The 17,007-nt window shown below is 40.0% G+C and overlaps 1 protein-coding gene across 3 annotated transcripts in view; it reads left to right on the forward strand.

Moving 5' to 3' along the window:
* CSMD3 (CUB and Sushi multiple domains 3) overlaps window positions 1–17,007 on the forward strand; it is a 1,168,908-nt gene that overhangs the window by 731,921 nt on the left and 419,980 nt on the right. For all 3 annotated transcript variants that reach the window (XM_077808852.1, XM_077808853.1, XM_077808854.1), the window contains 3 exons: window positions 238–354; window positions 5,490–5,705; window positions 6,304–6,492. In XM_077808852.1, coding sequence (XP_077664978.1) covers window positions 238–354; window positions 5,490–5,705; window positions 6,304–6,492 — 522 coding nt within the window. The remainder of the gene's footprint in view (window positions 1–237; window positions 355–5,489; window positions 5,706–6,303; window positions 6,493–17,007) is intronic.

The following is a 17,007-nucleotide window of genomic DNA, read 5'->3' on the forward strand; positions in this document are numbered from 1 at the left end:
GTAATTAGCAATTCATTTTGATGATATTTATAAAATCACCTTAGCAAATAATTAATCATATTTAATTTCTGAGCACTTTGTGTAAATTTTAGCTAAAATTAGAGATTTGCTGCAGAGGAAATTGTAGAATCACTCATATAGATCATTGTTTAAAAAGATATTATACATTTCTTTGCTCTTTTACATGTCTAGGTTTTACATGTCTATTGTATTAATATGTCCCTTTATTATTCTTAGCCTTATGTGGAGGAGATGTTAGAGGACCTAGTGGAACAATTTTATCCCCTGGTTATCCTGAATTGTACCCAAATTCACTGAATTGTACATGGACTGTGGATGTCACCCATGGAAAAGGTAAGAGATTTAATTGTATTTTTGTTTCAGTCTTGTTTATTTTAGTTTGCTATTTCATGCCCCATATGCAAAACCAGGTTAGCACTGATGAGCTGGGAGATTTGCTATAAACATTATTAATTATGATGATTGAAGATTTATACTGTGGTAGCACTTATATGTCCCAGTCATGGACGAAAGACCCCATTGTGCAAGTCATTATACAAACACGGGACAAAAAGATGGTTCCTGCCCCAAGGACCTTACAATCTAAGACAAGAGACAACAGGTGGATATAGACAGATAGTCAAGGTAACACAAGGAAACAATGGGACAATATTTTCAGCATAATAGGTAGTGGCAACAGCACACCATCCATTTAACCATTGTCAAGTTTTATTAGGCATTACAGTAAAGGAAAGTTTAAGGAGGGCTTTGAAGGAGGACAATGAGATGGCTTAGCAGATGTTCATGGGGAGCTACTTCCAACAGGAAAGTCAGCATTGGGAAAAGCATAAAGGTACTTGTTTGAAAATTTAACAAGTGGGTGATGAAGGCTGGCATTGTTGGCCAGTTGGTGATGACAACTGGTGTCTAAATAGCATATAAGAGTTGACAGATAGGGTGGGGGATACATGGTGAAGGGCCTGGAAAGTGAAGTCAAGTAGCTTATGTTTGATATGATAAGAGAAAATGGAGCCAATGGAGGAAGGCAAAAAGAGCGGTGACATGGCCACAGCGATGGGCTAGGAAAATTATCTTTGTAGCATTCTGAATGGTTGTCAGAAATGTTATGGTCTGAGTGACAGGGAGGATGGTGGTGATACCCACAGTGATAAAAAATGGAAGCAGTGGTGAGGGCTTGGGGGAAGATTAAAAGCTCTGTTTTAGCCATTCTAATATTTCTGGAGTAGCTAGGTGGATCCCTCTTGTACCACCACTGTAAGCGTTAATGGGGCAGTTGTCCATGATGTGTCATATGGCTTGTACCTCACAACAGTCACAATTTGGTGATTATTTGATTTTCCATTTGTGGAGGAAATATACATACCTTAAATACATTGTCTGTATGCAGATGAGTGAAGTCCACTCCCTGTGAGAAAGGCAGAATCCTGGGACTTGTTTTGTTGGATCTTCAATCAGGTCTTTGTTTGGAGAATCACAAGTGGTCCACAATTCAAGCCAGTGAGGGCTGGTGTCCTTTCCATTGGCATGTAGTATTAACATATGGATCCAGAAAGGTTTCCTGGATATGGGTCTGGAGAGTGGCAGTGAATTCAGATCTTAGTGAACGAGATGACAACCTTCATGTGATCTCCCCTGTTATGTGTGAAAGCACAAGGAATGTCATCAAATGGGTGACTGAATGACCTTAAAGGACCTCCCAGTCAGAAAAGCAAGGGCAATAACATTCCACGTCAGGGCTAAACCTTCCTTCCAATAGGTCCATCGCTTCCTGGATATGGATATGCAAATTATGCAGCTCAGGTTCAGCCTAACCAACACAAAGTACAATTACACTACGAAAATTAACACTGAGTCTGCAAGCACGCAAAAATTACATTAATAAAACATTAAGTGTGACCTTCAATATAAAGAAATGTATTTTAACTCCACTTCTCATCTATGCCCCAGACTATAGGTAGTCTTAAATATACCTTAAATATATTTCTCATGGACCACTATTAAGATCCATAATTATCTTAAAAAAAACCCCTAGCAATATTAAATAGTAAAACTTCTAGAAGTAACTGAAAAAACAAGTAATTTCCTTTCATAGAAACATGCAAAATGCTTCTTCAGATAATTATTTTATCTGTTCAAACAGCTGTTATGTGATAAGGGGAGGGATGTGTATATGAAAACAAAGCATGTCATCATTTGTATTTTATTTTACTTTATTACAATAACAATATTATTCATATTCTGTTCTCTATGAAATGATACTGTCTATGGAATATCAAATTTATAATTAAACTTATGAACTAATGGAAGATTTTTCATCAGACAACCAGGTTCATAACACTGAGAGAGAAAGCTTGAGTATCATATATCTTCCTATCTTATTTATTTTAAAGTGTTCACTCACATTTCTGAAAACAAAACAAATCCCTGCCCAAAAATCTCTTTTAAACTTTTTCTCCTGAGACATCATAATCTGTCACACGGTGTACATTAAAATGAATAGACCATTTTTCTGCTAAGAACTGAGTTGTGCAACAACAATTGGGATATACTTTGGTGCTTAGAAACGTCATCACAAACTGGGAAAGCGATGCAAACATCCCCTTGATTTAGACTTTGAGTTCTGGGTTTGAAAAAAACTAAAAGTGAAACTTAGCTGAAACTGATGAGTATCCCATGGTTTTGAGATATTGTCATAAATCTCTCCCTGGAATCTATGGCAAAGTAGAGACAGGGTTTGTGCACAAAAAGGCCAGGGGTCTTTCATGGTGTGAGTTAAGAGGAGAGAGAATAAGTAATGTATCCAGAATGGATCTATTGTTTTGTTCATAGATTCATAGATTTTAAAGCCAGAAAAGTCCATTAAGATAATTTAGTCTGACTTTATGCATAACACAGTTAGGAAACCCCACCCAGTAATTTCTGCATCAAGCCTGTGACTTTTGTTTGAGATGTAAGACATCTTAAAAAGACATCCACTATTGATTTAGAGACTGTACGTAATAGAGAATGCACCACATCTGTAGATCAATTGTTCCAATGATTAATTACCCTTACTGTTTAAAAATTTGCATCTCATTTCTAGTCTGAATTTGTCCAGCTTCAGCCAAAAGATCTTTTTAGTGCCACTGCATTGCGTGATAGTCCCTCATCCTCAATGTGTGACTTTGCACATGACTGTATTAAAATACATATTATTAAAATAAGCCTACCTTACCAAGCGATCCAGATTGTTCTGTATACTGACCCATTCCTATTATTATTTACCATTCAACTTGTTGAGAGAGGGGAGAAATAAATGGTAGTTTATTGTTAAACAGAAAGAGGGGGATCCTGTGATGTGATCCAGGCATGATTATGGTTAACCACCATGCAGCTTTCAGCAAGGATAAAGCAGCTCAAACTCATCACAATGTAGCACCAGAGTCAGGAACATTAAACATCACATTATCATTGGTCAGGTACTCATGATCTAAGGTGCCTCCTGCAGCAACAAGTTGAGCAGCACTATCTGAACAGCCCTCATCTTGAAAAATTTAGTCCAGTTGAGGGAGAGATGTTAACAGAGCAACACACAGATCTTAGTAAGATGCTACTGCACACTCCAGCTGTAAAGAAATGTTTGTAATAAAGTGATCTTCATATATGCTTAGGAGAAAGAGACAGAGTAAGTACCGGAGGGCTGTTGTAATGTTGCCTATGAAAGTATAAGGAATATTGCCTGTGGCTCTTTGACAATGGAAAATTAGATGTTAGCATCTTCCCTTGCCACCAGCTACATGTCATTCGTTGCCTCTGTCTCTGCTTTCATTACTGCTGTAATGCTTGCTGCATTTTCCTTTCCTCCAAGACTGTAGCTATTACACCTTCTTTCCTTGATTTTAATCCGTCTAATTCAAATATAAAAGAAGCTATTTGGAAACCTACTTATTTGGGGCTTGTATTCTTTCTTTCTTTCTTTCTTTCTTTCTTTCTTTCTTTCTTTCTTTCTTTCTTTCTTTCTTTCTTTCTTTCTTTCTTTCTTTCTTTCTTTCCACAATCCCCCTTCTTTCCAAAAATCCCCAAATGGACAGAAAACAGAAATGTCCCTACTCCATCCAACAAGACGATAGTACATTAAAGAAGTAAAAGAACAACTGCACCATTAGTGGTGATTTTTGCCATTATTAGCTAAAGATCTATAGTTTTTTTTTTTTTTTCCCTTTGAGACAGTCCTCCATGTTTCTGCAAGAGCCAAGTTTTCTGCCCCTCTGATGACAATTAATGCTATTCATCATGTGTTACACATTGCTTGCGATAGTTGTATTGCTGGTGCAAAGCAGTCTTAAAGTTGGTGTAGCTGACAATGGTGATCACCCTAGTGAAGAAGAACCTCCGCTACCATAGAGCAGGCTGAGTATAACCTAGGTTCCTACTGCCATCTACCCACTGCCGCTCCCACTCCCAGCACAGGATCTCAACCATTGTATTTTGTGCTATTATAGAATTGGTGAGAAAATGAAATCGAACTGTTGCATTCTACTTAAAGATTTTGGATTTTTTCATCAAAATTCAAACATGTATGACACATTGCTTGGTTTTATATTTATACATGTTATAGTTGTTATTTATTAAACATGTACAATCTCTATTCTTATAACAAACAAATTCTAGTTAGAACAAATCCAATGTATGGAACAAATACAAAAATACCATCCAGCGGAAACGAGAATAGATCAAGATATTTACACAATGCTTGGATTCTGGTATTAACCTCCATATTTCCAGTTAATGGATTTTTATGGCTCATGTTAAAACAAAACAAACAAATGAAAGGAAATCAAAGCCAAGAGGGAAAAGAGCTGGAGGAGAGACAAAGAGAAGGGCAGATTGGGATGGAGTGGATGAATTTATCTCCTGTCTTTCATCCAAATCTCCTGCTGGAACATTTAGCCGACCAGGTCTCAGAAACTGTCCCAAACAGAACTCAAATATTTCTAGTGCTCGCCATCTATTGTAAGTGATCCTTTCCTTCACAGCCAGGCCTGCCAGTCCATTATACCAGCCTTTGTACCTAGGGGGCACTTACTTTGAAATGTAGCAAAATATGGTGTCTCACAACAAGACATTACTTGATTTTAAATAGAAGGAAATGTGTGATTCAGTTAATTATCAAAAGTAAATATCCAAATCTGGTAGCTATAAAATAGAAATTTAAAAAACAAACAAACAAAACAAAAAAAAAACACCCTAACCAACAGGAAGGAAGGAAGGAATAACTAACTAACTAACTAAATTAAATAAATAAAAATAAAAAAACCTAGCAGATCTATTGGTTATACATTTTAAGTAGGTTGAACATATATATTAGAATATTGGATTACTTTAATTTTCTGAATCAACATTTGCAATGAAATGCACAGATTTAAGCAGTGATATAATTGCATTCATGTTAACGCTGTGATATGTAAATAGATATTTGTTTCTAACAGGAGTGCAGTTCACCTTTCACACCTTTCATTTGGAAGACCATCATGACTACTTACTAATTACAGAGAATGGCAGTTTCACTCAGCCACTAGCACGCCTGACTGGATCAGATCTTCCTTCGGCAATCAACGCCGGTCTCTATGGAAATTTCAGGGCTCAGTTGCGCTTTATTTCAGATTTTTCAATATCATATGAAGGATTTAACATTACTTTCTCTGGTAAGGGGCTGAAATGAGCTATTTGTATAAAGTGAAGAAAATTCAACTTTTTGTGAAAAGAGAGAGGTCCAAAACTGATTTGAATGAATAGTGTTTTGTAAAATAACACAATTTCTTCCTTTGTACCTTAAGAAATTAGATCCTTAAATCTCTGTTGAAGCATTTTTAGTACACATTTTAAGAAGTAAAAAAGGCAGTAAACTGTAAAGTATGTTACTGAGGGTGGGAAAAAAATGGAGCAAACCTAATTTCAAGTAGTGATATTCCAGATGAGCCCTTTAGGAAACTGCTTGTGATGTACAGTTTGTTTTATGTGTCTGAGACATTTATGGCTCTTATAAGAATGGTAATGCATGTTGTGTTAGACATCTTACAAATGCTATGAGCATGTATTGGTCTAATTTTCAAACCTCAGCTGAATCACCTATTTACTATATGTGCATTCATTTTGTGTTTGGTTCTAAAGGCTAAATTGAGGGTCACGTGGAAATGTGCGCAAAATAATAGTGTGTATGGCAATAATAAGGTGGATAGAGAGTAAACAATTGAAGTTCTTGCCACATAGAAGCTGATTTTTTGTTTGCTTGTTTATTTCCAGAATATAATCTTGAACCTTGTGAGGATCCTGGGATTCCACAATTTGGTAACAGAATAGGATTTAATTTTGGAGTCGGTGATACTCTGACATTCTCTTGTTCATCTGGATACCGTCTAGAAGGAACTTTGGAGATTATCTGTCTTGGTGGTGGCCGACGTGTATGGAGTGCACCTCTGCCAAGGTGTGTGGGTACGTGGTCAGCTGCTTTCATTTGCTTGTACGTGTAGTCATTGTCCATGGAGTTGCAGATATATAGCATGGATAAGCATGGTAACACACCTCTTAATTTTCACAGTACTTTTTACGTTTTCTATGTTTTTTTCATTTTATTTCCTTTTTAAAAAATTCTGTAGTTGAACTGGCATACCAACTTCACAGACAATTCTTGGAGACACTTTCTAGGCACTTCCACGTTTAGAAGATAATGGTTCTTTTTTCCATAGTGGTGATTAGGTGCAGAAACAGGAATATAAATTTAGGCCAACATTTTTCAACTTGGATGCCAGACAATAGGCACTTAAATTAATATTTAAGCTTCTAGGTGACATCCGTATGGGGGATGTAGAGTTAATTGTTGTTAGGGTATCTAGAGCTCATGTATCAACATTTTAAACATGCTATATTAATATTAATAAATGAATGAACATCCTGATTTTTAGTTTTACTGGGGATTCTCAATCCCAGTGAAGCTGCAGCTGTATTATCTCTAACAATAAGGACATGCATTTAAGTGCCAAATTTTAAGCATCCAGGTAGGAAGATGTTGGCCTCAGCAATTAAGGTGAAATCCTGGCCCCACCGAAGTCAATCGCAAAACTCCCATTGATTTTTGGATACAGGATTTCATCCTTATTTTTATAATCTTGTAGGAAATAAATGAGTAACTTTATTGTTTGAAGAGGGTTGTGTGGGAAAGCATCTCTGTTGAGGGATTTTTATAATATGATTGGTACATATAGATGAAAGTAGATTTTTTCCCCCTAAATTTGTTGTTGGTATAAAGAATATTAATTAACTAAATTTTGAATTATTCCAGTATTAATATTTGGTGAATCAAAGCCCTTATTCCACAAATATACTGATACTTAACTTCACATAGGTACATTGTCCCAGACTACCCATGTGCATAAAGTTAAGCACATATATAAATGTTTGCTCGATAGGGGACTAAAGAAATGAATTAGTTTAGTAATTGATTTAATGCCGCCACAGGCACTTCACATTTCTCTTTCCCTCTAGCTCATTTCTTCCCTGTGGGGTGAATAGCATTGAGTATGTGTGTGGGGGAATGGGAAGGAAAGATCCTTCTTGTATGACAGGTGGAATTTAAGGTTTTTTGTAGTCATGTCAGTCCCAGGGTATTAAAGAGACAAGGTGGGAGTGGTAATATCTTTTATTTGATCAGCTTCTATTGCTGAGAGACACAAGCTTTCAAGCTTGCAGAAGAGCTCTGTGTAAGGCCTAAAGCTTGTTTCTCTCACCAACAGAAGTTGGCCCAATAAAATATATTTCCTCACCCACCTTGTTTCTCAGGTGGAATTTAAGGCCTTGTCTACACTACAAAGTTTTGTTGGCAAAAGTTATGACGCTTTAATTAAAATGCTTTAATTAAAACCACTGTTGCATGTCCACACTAGCTCCGTATGTCAGCAGAGCGCATCCACGCCAACGGCTCTTGCAGCACACGGAGAGCGCACTCTGCTATCCCACTGTGCAACTGGCCACAGTGTGCTTTGGGAAGGGTTGGCAGTGCCTCATGGGGCAGGTACAGCGTCACATGGTGCAGGTTTCTCAATCCCATCATTCCAGGGACATCCTAGTATATTTTCAGTTGCTTTTTTCAACTGAAGTGGCGGGGACGGGGAGAAGAGAGAGGAGAGTGGTGTGTCTAGGGAGGGAGAGACAGCAGGCTGACCGACCTATCCTGAGGCAAGGGGATCCCACATGTCAGCGCCCGGCTCTGCTGGGCACCGCAGTCTCTCCTGAAGCAGCCCACTCTGCCTGCCTGCCTATGGTTCTCCCACAGCCTCCTCAGCTGCCCGGAGTGGCAAACTGATCAGCTCTGTGAGCTCTCTGTGCTGAGGAATGTCAAAGCAGCACAGCAGTCCATTCTCCCCTCCTCCCACTCCCTGCAGCAGCAGTCTGCCTGCTGCTGTGTTCCTAATGCAGGGCAGAACAGGAGAATTCCAGGCTGATGATTTGCTCTTTGTTCCTCAAATGGAGCAGAATGCTCAGCTGTCAGATAGTTCCCAGAGCTCTGAAAGTGGAGGGGCGCATGCCTGCAGGGCAACAGAGATCAAAATAGTGAGCAGAGCTGCTACTGATGGAAGCCAGTTATCTTGACAAAACAAACAGCGGTGTCTTAAAGCTGCAAAGCGTCACTGTGTGCTTTGCCACAAAAAGCTTTATGCCCTCCTGAGGTGGTTTAATTTTGTTGGCAAAAAACAGAGTTTTTCCGCCAAACGTAGCTTTGTAGTGTGTACGCCTCCCCTGTTTTGTTGGCAAAAGGCAGCTTTTGCTGACAAAACTTTGTCGTGTTAGACAAGGCCTAAGACTACCCCAGACCTACCTTGACAGACCTTTAAAGGCAGAATAAATTAGTAGCTATTGCTTAAAGATAGATCAGAAAAAAAACCCTGAAATTTAAATTTCCTGAGGTGGAGAAAAGTGTGAGTGAGAGTGAGAGAGAGAGCGCTACAAATTAGCTGTGAATTATCTTTGAATAAACCTTTGTGTTTTGTGTGGTTTCAGAGTAACAGCCCTGTTAGTCTGTATTCGCAAAAAGAAAAGGAGTACTTGGGGCACCTTAGAGACTAACCAATTTATTTGAGCATAAGCTTTCGTGAGCTGCATCCGATGAAGTGAGCTGTAGCTCACGAAAGCTTATGCTCAAATAAATTGGTTAGTCTCTAAGGTGCCACAAGTACTCCTTTTCTTTTTGTGTTTTGTGTGTTTGTGAAGGAATAGTCCTCCCACACAATATGGGTCTATTTTAATGAATATTTCCTCCCACAGATTGCTCCTCCCATGGATGACATTTTGTTTAAATTGTTTACCTTTGTTGTATTGAAAATAAATTAAAAAAAGATTTTCTGAAAAGTAAATCTTTTGGTTTTCCCCATTGTTTACCACATTCATTCTAATTAGAAACCTAGGTTATGGTTATTGCTGTTGAGATGTTTCACAGCCTCCACAGAATGACTCTCATTATCTTATGTGCCTTAGCCACCGTCAGTTACACCCTCGGTTTTGTATCAATTACAAATATATATATATATAATATCTCATGGACATTCCTCAAGCAGAAGACACTAAATGTATCAAGACAGGTTTCAGAGTAACAGCCGTGTTAGTCTGTATTCGCAAAAAGAAAAGGAGTACTTGTGGCACCTTAGAGACTAACCAATTTATTTGAGCATGAGCTTTCGTGAGCTACAGCTCACTTCATCAGATGCAATCTGATGCATCTGATGAAGTGAGCTGTAGCTCACGAAAGCTCATGCTCAAATAAATTGGTTAGTCTCTAAGGTGCCACAAGTACTCCTTTTCTTTTTGCAAATGTATCAAATAGATTATTCCCTGTAAGTGATTCAGTCAGTTCTGATAATTAGTAACACATAAAGGATATTTGTTTTTTTTTAAATGACATTTAATTAGTTTTCCCATAATGATGTACTTCTGAACTTCCCTGACTACCCACCTTCCTGACACATTGGTATCTGAAAGAAAAGGAGTACTTGTGGCACCTTAGAGACTAACAAATTTATTTGAGCATAAGCTTTCGTGAGCTATAAGCTTATTCTCAAATAAATTTGTTAGTCTCTAAGGTGCCACAAGTACTCCTTTTCTTTTTGCGAATACAGACTAACACGGCTGCTACTCTAAAAATTGGTGTCTGACATATTTTATCAAGATGATGTCCCTGGTTCAATAAGAAATTTAAAACCCATTTTTTCCCCCATGTGCTTCATTCTTCTTTTTCTTGCCCAATATTTGGGTTAGAATTTGCACCTGTTCTGTAACTTCTAGTTCCTCAAACCTAGCTTATTGGAAATAATATTTTATTGTTTTGTGAGAGAAATGGAAATTCATATCAATGCTTGAGAGATCTACTGAACTTGTGCTATATTGTAAAATATAAGTTATCCAGTGAAAGGGGGGAAAGGCTAAAAATTACACCTGGGAAGTAAGGACTGGAATATTTGCCTTAGTATCATTAATTATATTATCTATCTGTATAATTGGTTCTAATGTGGACAAAAAACTATACAAGTCTCCCATTTTGTTGACACAAATATTTGCATATAATTTAAATTTCCTGTCCTGACACCAAACGGCAGCAAGATGTATGAGATTTAGGGTGTGTCTACATGGGAATTGGTGGTAGGAGGGGTTAATCTGAAGCTTTTGATGCACATCAGGTAACTCGCAGAATGCAAGTCACACCAATTCCATGTGCATGGAATGCCTGTTCTATTTTAAATTTACTGTGTGAACACACAACAGTAGTTTTCTGTGAACTAAGGGCAAAGTGTTCTCAGGATGTATCCAGTGGTCCTTTGCTTCGCTGCTGAACAGCATGTATTCTGGGAATTGTGAGAAGCCAGATGAGTTCAATATTTTTTAAAAAATACCATGATTCTGCTATCTCTGCCCCATATTTCCTTTGCGGGCAGGGTTCCGCCATTTTTGAATTGCTGTATTCCAGCATGGATCCAACAATGTTTCACAATGCTGTGGTGACAGGTGTGAATATTGTAGTGGTTGTTTGGGCTGTATTATAACAGTAAAAGCTAGACCCTTTCAGCATTGAACTTGTTAGTTGCACCACTGAGCAGGTTATGTGGGAGCAAAACAGTGTTCTATGGCAGTAGCTGCAGCTCCTCCAGCATCAGGAGAGCACTCTGAAGTGTTGACAGCAGGATGAGGAAATGGACAACACCCAGCTGTTGGAGCTAGAGGTCTGGTTCCTGGATGAGTGATGCAGCAAACAGCATCATTTATGGGCTGAGAAACAAGCATGGATTGCTGGGAGAAGATGATTCTGCAAACCTGGGATGACCAACAATGGCAAGAAAACTTCAGGGTGGGGAGAGGCTACTCTTTTTGAGCTCTGTGTAGAACTGACCTTAGAGCTGCAGTAACAGTATATCAATATGTTGTCCCCCATACCTGTTGAAAAGCAGGTCACCACTGCCATCTGACCACCCCAAAACACATCCAGGCTTTGGCCAACCAATTGGCCTGGGGAGAGCAATTTGTGGGGTCATTCTTATGCAGGTCTGCTATGCCACAGATTCTCATGACCCCATGAGTCTCAAACCTGGGTCTGCAAGGTTCCTAGGCAACTGACACCTCTCTGCTCACATCCAACTGCTCAGTACTCACCCATCAAATGGAGAGACCATGACATCTGAAGCAACTTCATGGAAACTTCCCCTGGCCATGGCTGGAGGAACACTGGGACCTCTGGTTGTTCAGGGCTTCCTATTAAACCCAAAGAAAGGCACAGGAAGTTGTCCTCACAACTTGCCTCTGCATGGCTGCTGCTTGGACACCTCACCCAACATTTCAGACTCTAACCAGCCTGATTCCTGGTCACCTGACTAGAGTCTGAACCCCTGTCCAGACTAATTCATTTGGCTTCTGCCTGATTGCAGGTAACCTGAACACAGTCCTCCAGAATTAGGTTGCTTACCATTAGTCCCAGCTGCCTGTGTCCCTGCCCTGATATTGGTAAGGTGCTGTCCCACTGGGTCAGAAAACTAGGTACTGCTCAGGCAATTATTGATGGCTTTGCACACATAGGATTCCCAAACTATACTGGGAAATTGATGGAAACCATATGCCTATCATTACCTCTGTTCCCACCTTCCCTCCCCTCCTCCTCCCCCCTCCCCCCCCCCCCCGCAACACACACACCAGGGCACCAAATTTTATAAACAGGAAGGGGTATTTCTCCATGGTGCTCCAAGGACTGGTTGACCTCTGTATCAGAATCTTTCATAATTCAATTCTGTTTAGATTAGTGGAGAAAGAGTGGGATCTTCAGTACTTCTGAAAGTTAGTTTCTTTATTCTGTTGTGGGCCTGCCTCTGATCCCTTTGAAAGGTAGATGGTGCTGTTTATGAAATAGGCTGGAAGCAGCAGGAGAAAAACAACAATGTTCCCACCATTATAACTGCATATTGTGTTCTGAACAGTACTTGAGAGCAAGAGAGAAAGTCTTAACAATAGGTGGAAGGCTGATGTTCAGAGACATGCTTGGCAGTTTGAGCAGCCGGCAAGCTGTCCCATAGAAAAATTAGGAAATATTGTTAGGGATGCGTATTGTTCATATTTTAAGTCTCATGTCTGAACATATGCAGCTATTAGTTGGTGGAGAGGGGTATTGGGATAGATACATTTTTGAGCACTGGTATATTGTGTATGGATGGTGGAAATGAAATATTCCTTACGTATTTTTGTGAAACCCTATATATTATCTCAGTGTTGTTTAAATTATTTTCTGAGTTAAATGCAATAATGACTCATAACAGATGGATTGTAAATGGGTTTGATTATGAAATAACAAAAACAACAAAATTTAATTGAACCAGCAGGGAAAAATAATTAAAATAAATTTAACTAAACAATCTACAATAACCAACTATAAGCAAACCTTTAATTAAAGCAACAGTGCAAAAAAACTGAAAGTGCAACAGTATAAACTGTGCAAACAGAGCAAGGTTGGGGGTGAAGGGAACATAAAATCAATGGTGAGTATATGCCTTCCCTCTGCCTCTTCTTGCCTATAAACAAATAGGAAAACAATCTGGTTTCGGTGTTCAAGCAGTTAGAAATGTAAAAAGCAAATATGCAAAACTTGGAAAATTACATTATAACTTTTTTATCAATTAACTAAAGTTTAATTATTTAGACAGGTAAGAGTTAGTTTCCTTTAATATGAGTGTGTCTGTTTAACAAAAAACCTAATTTTAAGCACATGATTGCTAAAGAGCAAATCCTGCCCAGCTTTTCAAGGTGCAATTCTTCAAAATCTAGGGATTTGCATTTTCGAAGAAGTCCAACTGAAATTCAGTAGGATTTGGGCATATAATTTAAGCTTTTTGGAAACTGCAGCCGAGATAGATAAATAACCCTGGTCTAATCTGTTTTGTTTGTATTATTTTACATATTCTCTATCTTCTTCCTTTGAGCACTTGCAATGATTTAATGGGCAATTAATATCTGTAAAACTGCAGCCTACTGTATGCAGAATGCATACTTTAAAAGTTCCCTAATTTTTAACATCTGGTCAATGAAGGGATCCATTCTGTTGTTGACAGGTAAGTAAGTAAACTGAAGAAATACTATAAACAGAAGTGAGAATAGGCAGTACTCAGCAATGGGACTTACATATTTATATAATTCTCTGAGATAAACAATGGCTCTGCCACCAAGCTACACCCTCTTAAGCAGCTCAGCCAAAGAAGTTCAGCCTGGTGGTATAGTGCTGGTCTACCAGCTTTACATGGGTAGGGGAAATTCCCCACTGTTCCAGACTTTGCAATGGAAAATCACATCTTAGAGTTACTTGAATGTGTCAGTAAAGTAGTGGATAAAGGAGAATCAGTGATGTTTTTATTTAGACTTCCAAAAACTCTCTGATAAGGTCCATCACAAGAAGCTACTACAGAAGATAAGTAGTCATTATGTGTGCACTCATCTAGAATAAAATATGAAGTACTGCTCACTCCATCTCCAAATGGAGACTGCTGAACCAGAAGGAGTTCAGAGAAGGGTGATGAAAATCATAGAATCATAGAATATTAGGGTTGGAAGAGACCTCAGGAGGTCATTGAGTCCAATCCCCTGCTCAAAGCAGGACCAACCCCAACTAAATCATCCCAGCAAGGGCTTTGTCAAGCTGGGACTTTAAAACCTCTAAGGGTGGAGATTCCACAACCCATTCCAGTGCTTCACCACCCTCCTAGTGAAATAGATTTTCCTAATATCCAACCTAGACCTCCCCCACTACAACTTGAGACCATTGCTCCTTGTTCTATAACCTGCCACCACTGAGAACAGCCTAGCTCCATCCTCTTTGGAAGCCCCCCTTCAGGTTTTTGAAGGCTGCTATCAACCCCCGATCTCCACATTCTTCTCTTCTCCAGACTAAATAAGCCCAATTCCCTCAGCCTCTACTCATAAGGCATGTGCCCCAGCATCCTAATAATTTCTGTTGCCCTCTGCTGGACTCTCTCCAATTTGTCCACATGCTTTCTGTAGTGGGGGACACAATACTCCAGATGTGGCCTCACCAGTGCAGAATAGAGGGGAAGAATCAATTCCCTCAATCTGCTGGCAATGCTCCTACTAATACAACCCAATATGCCGTTGGCTTTCTCGGCAACGAGGGCACACTGCTGACTCATATCTAGTTTCTCATCCACTGTAATCGCCAGGTCCTTTTCTGCAGAACTGCTGCTTAGCCAGTCAGTCCTCAGCCTGTAGCAGTCCATGGGATTCTTCCTTCCTAAGTGCAGGACTCTGCACTTGTCCTTGTTGAACCTCATTAGATTTCTTTTGGTCCAATCCTCCAATTTGTCTAGGTCACTCTGTACCCTATCTCTACCTTACAGTGTATCTACCTCTCCCTCCAGCTTAGTGTCTTCCACTAACGTGCACTCCATCCCATCATCCAGATCATTAATGAAGATGTTGAACAAAACCGGCCCCAGGACCAACACCTGGGGCACTCCACTTGATACCAGCTGCCAACTAGACTTAAAGCTCAATTATCCATTGAGCCCGGTGATCTAGCCATCTTTCTATCTGCCTTATAGTTCATTCATCCAATCCATGCTTTTTTAACTTGCTGGCAAGAATACTGTGGGAGACGGTATCAGAAGCTTTGCTAAAGTCAAGATATATCACATCCACCACTTTCCTCATATCCACAGAGCCAGTTATCTCATCATAGAAGGCAATCAGGTTGGTCAGGCATGACTTGCCCTTGGTGAATCCATGTTGACTGTTCCTGATCACCTTCCTCTCCTCCAAGTGCTTCAAAATGGATTCCTTGAGGACCTGCTCCATGATTTTTCCAGGGACAGAGGTGAGACTGACTGGTCTGTAGTTCCCCGGATTTTAAAGATGGGCACTATATTTGCCTTTTTCCAATCATCTGGGACCTCCCCCAATCAACACGAGTTTTCAAGGATAATGGCCAATGGCTCTGCAATCACATCAGCCAATTCCCTCAGCACCCTCAGATGCATTAGATCCAGACCCATGAACTTGTGCATGTCCAGCTTTTCTAAATAGTCCTTAACTTGTTCTTTCACCACTTAGGTCTGCTCACCTCCTCATACTGTGCTGCCCAGTGCAGCAGTCAGGGAGCTGACCTTGTCTGTGAAGACCAAGGCGAAAAAAGCATTGAGTACTTTAGCTTTTTCCACATCATCTGTCACTATGTTGCCTTCCCCATTCAGTAAGGTTCCCACACTTTCCCTGACCTTCTTCTTGTTACTAACATACCTGGAGAAACCCTTCTTGTTACCCTTCACATCCCTTGCTAGCTGCAACTCCAGTTGTGCTTTGGTCTTTCTGATTACACCCCTGCATGTTTGAGCAATATTTTTATACTCCTCCCTAGTCATCTGTCCAAGTTTCCACTTCTTGTGAGCTTCCTTTTTGTGTTTAAGCTCACCAAAGATTTCTCTGTTAAGCCAAGCTGGTCACCTACTATATTTGCTGTTCTTTCGGCACATCTAGATGGTTTGTTCCCGCACCCGCAATAAGTCTTCTTTAAAATACAGCCAGCTCTCCTTTCCCCCTCGTATTAGCCTCCCAGAGGATCCATCAGTTCCCTGAGCGAGTCAAAGTCTGCTTTTCTGAAGTCCAGGGTCCATATTATGCTGCTCTCCTTTCTTACTTTTTTCAGGATCCTGAACTCGACCATCTCATGGTCGCTGCTGGCCAGGTTGCCACCCACTTTTACTTCCCCTACCAATACTTCCCTGTTTGTTAACAGTGGGTCAAGAGGAGCATGGCCCCCTAGCTGGTTCCTCCAGCACTTTCACCAGGAAGTTGTCCCCAACACTCTCCAAAAACCTCTTGGATTGTCTGTGCACTACTGTATTGCTCTGCTAGCACATGTCAGGGTGATTGAAGTCCCCCATGAGAACCAGGGACTGTGATCGGACAACTTACAGAAGTTTCCAGAAAAAAGCCTCATCTACCTCATCCTCTTGGTCTGGTGGTCTATAGCAGACGCCCACAACAACATTGCCGCTCTCGCCTCTAAACTTAACCCAAAGACTCTCAGTACGCTTGTCATAAATATAAAGAGAAGGGTAAACACCTTTAAAATCCCTCCTGGCCAGAGGAAAAACCCTTTCACCTGTAAAGGGTTAAAAAGCTAGGATAACCTCGCTGGTACCTGACCAAAATGACCAATGAGGAGACAAGATACTTTCAAAGCTGGAGGGGGGGAGAAACAAAGGTTCTCTCGGTCTGTGTGTTGTTTTTGCCAGGAACAGAAAACAAATGGAGTCTTAGAACTTAAAAAGAAAAGGAGTACTTGTGGCACCTTAGAGACTAAACAATTTATTTGAGCATGAGCTTTCGTGAGCTACAGCTCACTTCATCGGATACATACCGTGGAAAGTGCAGTTTCCACGATATGCATCCGATGAAGTGAGCTGTAGCTCACGAAAG

This window comes from Eretmochelys imbricata, chromosome 2 (assembly GCF_965152235.1).
Source record: "Eretmochelys imbricata isolate rEreImb1 chromosome 2, rEreImb1.hap1, whole genome shotgun sequence".
NCBI classification, from domain to species: Eukaryota; Metazoa; Chordata; order Testudines; family Cheloniidae; genus Eretmochelys; species Eretmochelys imbricata.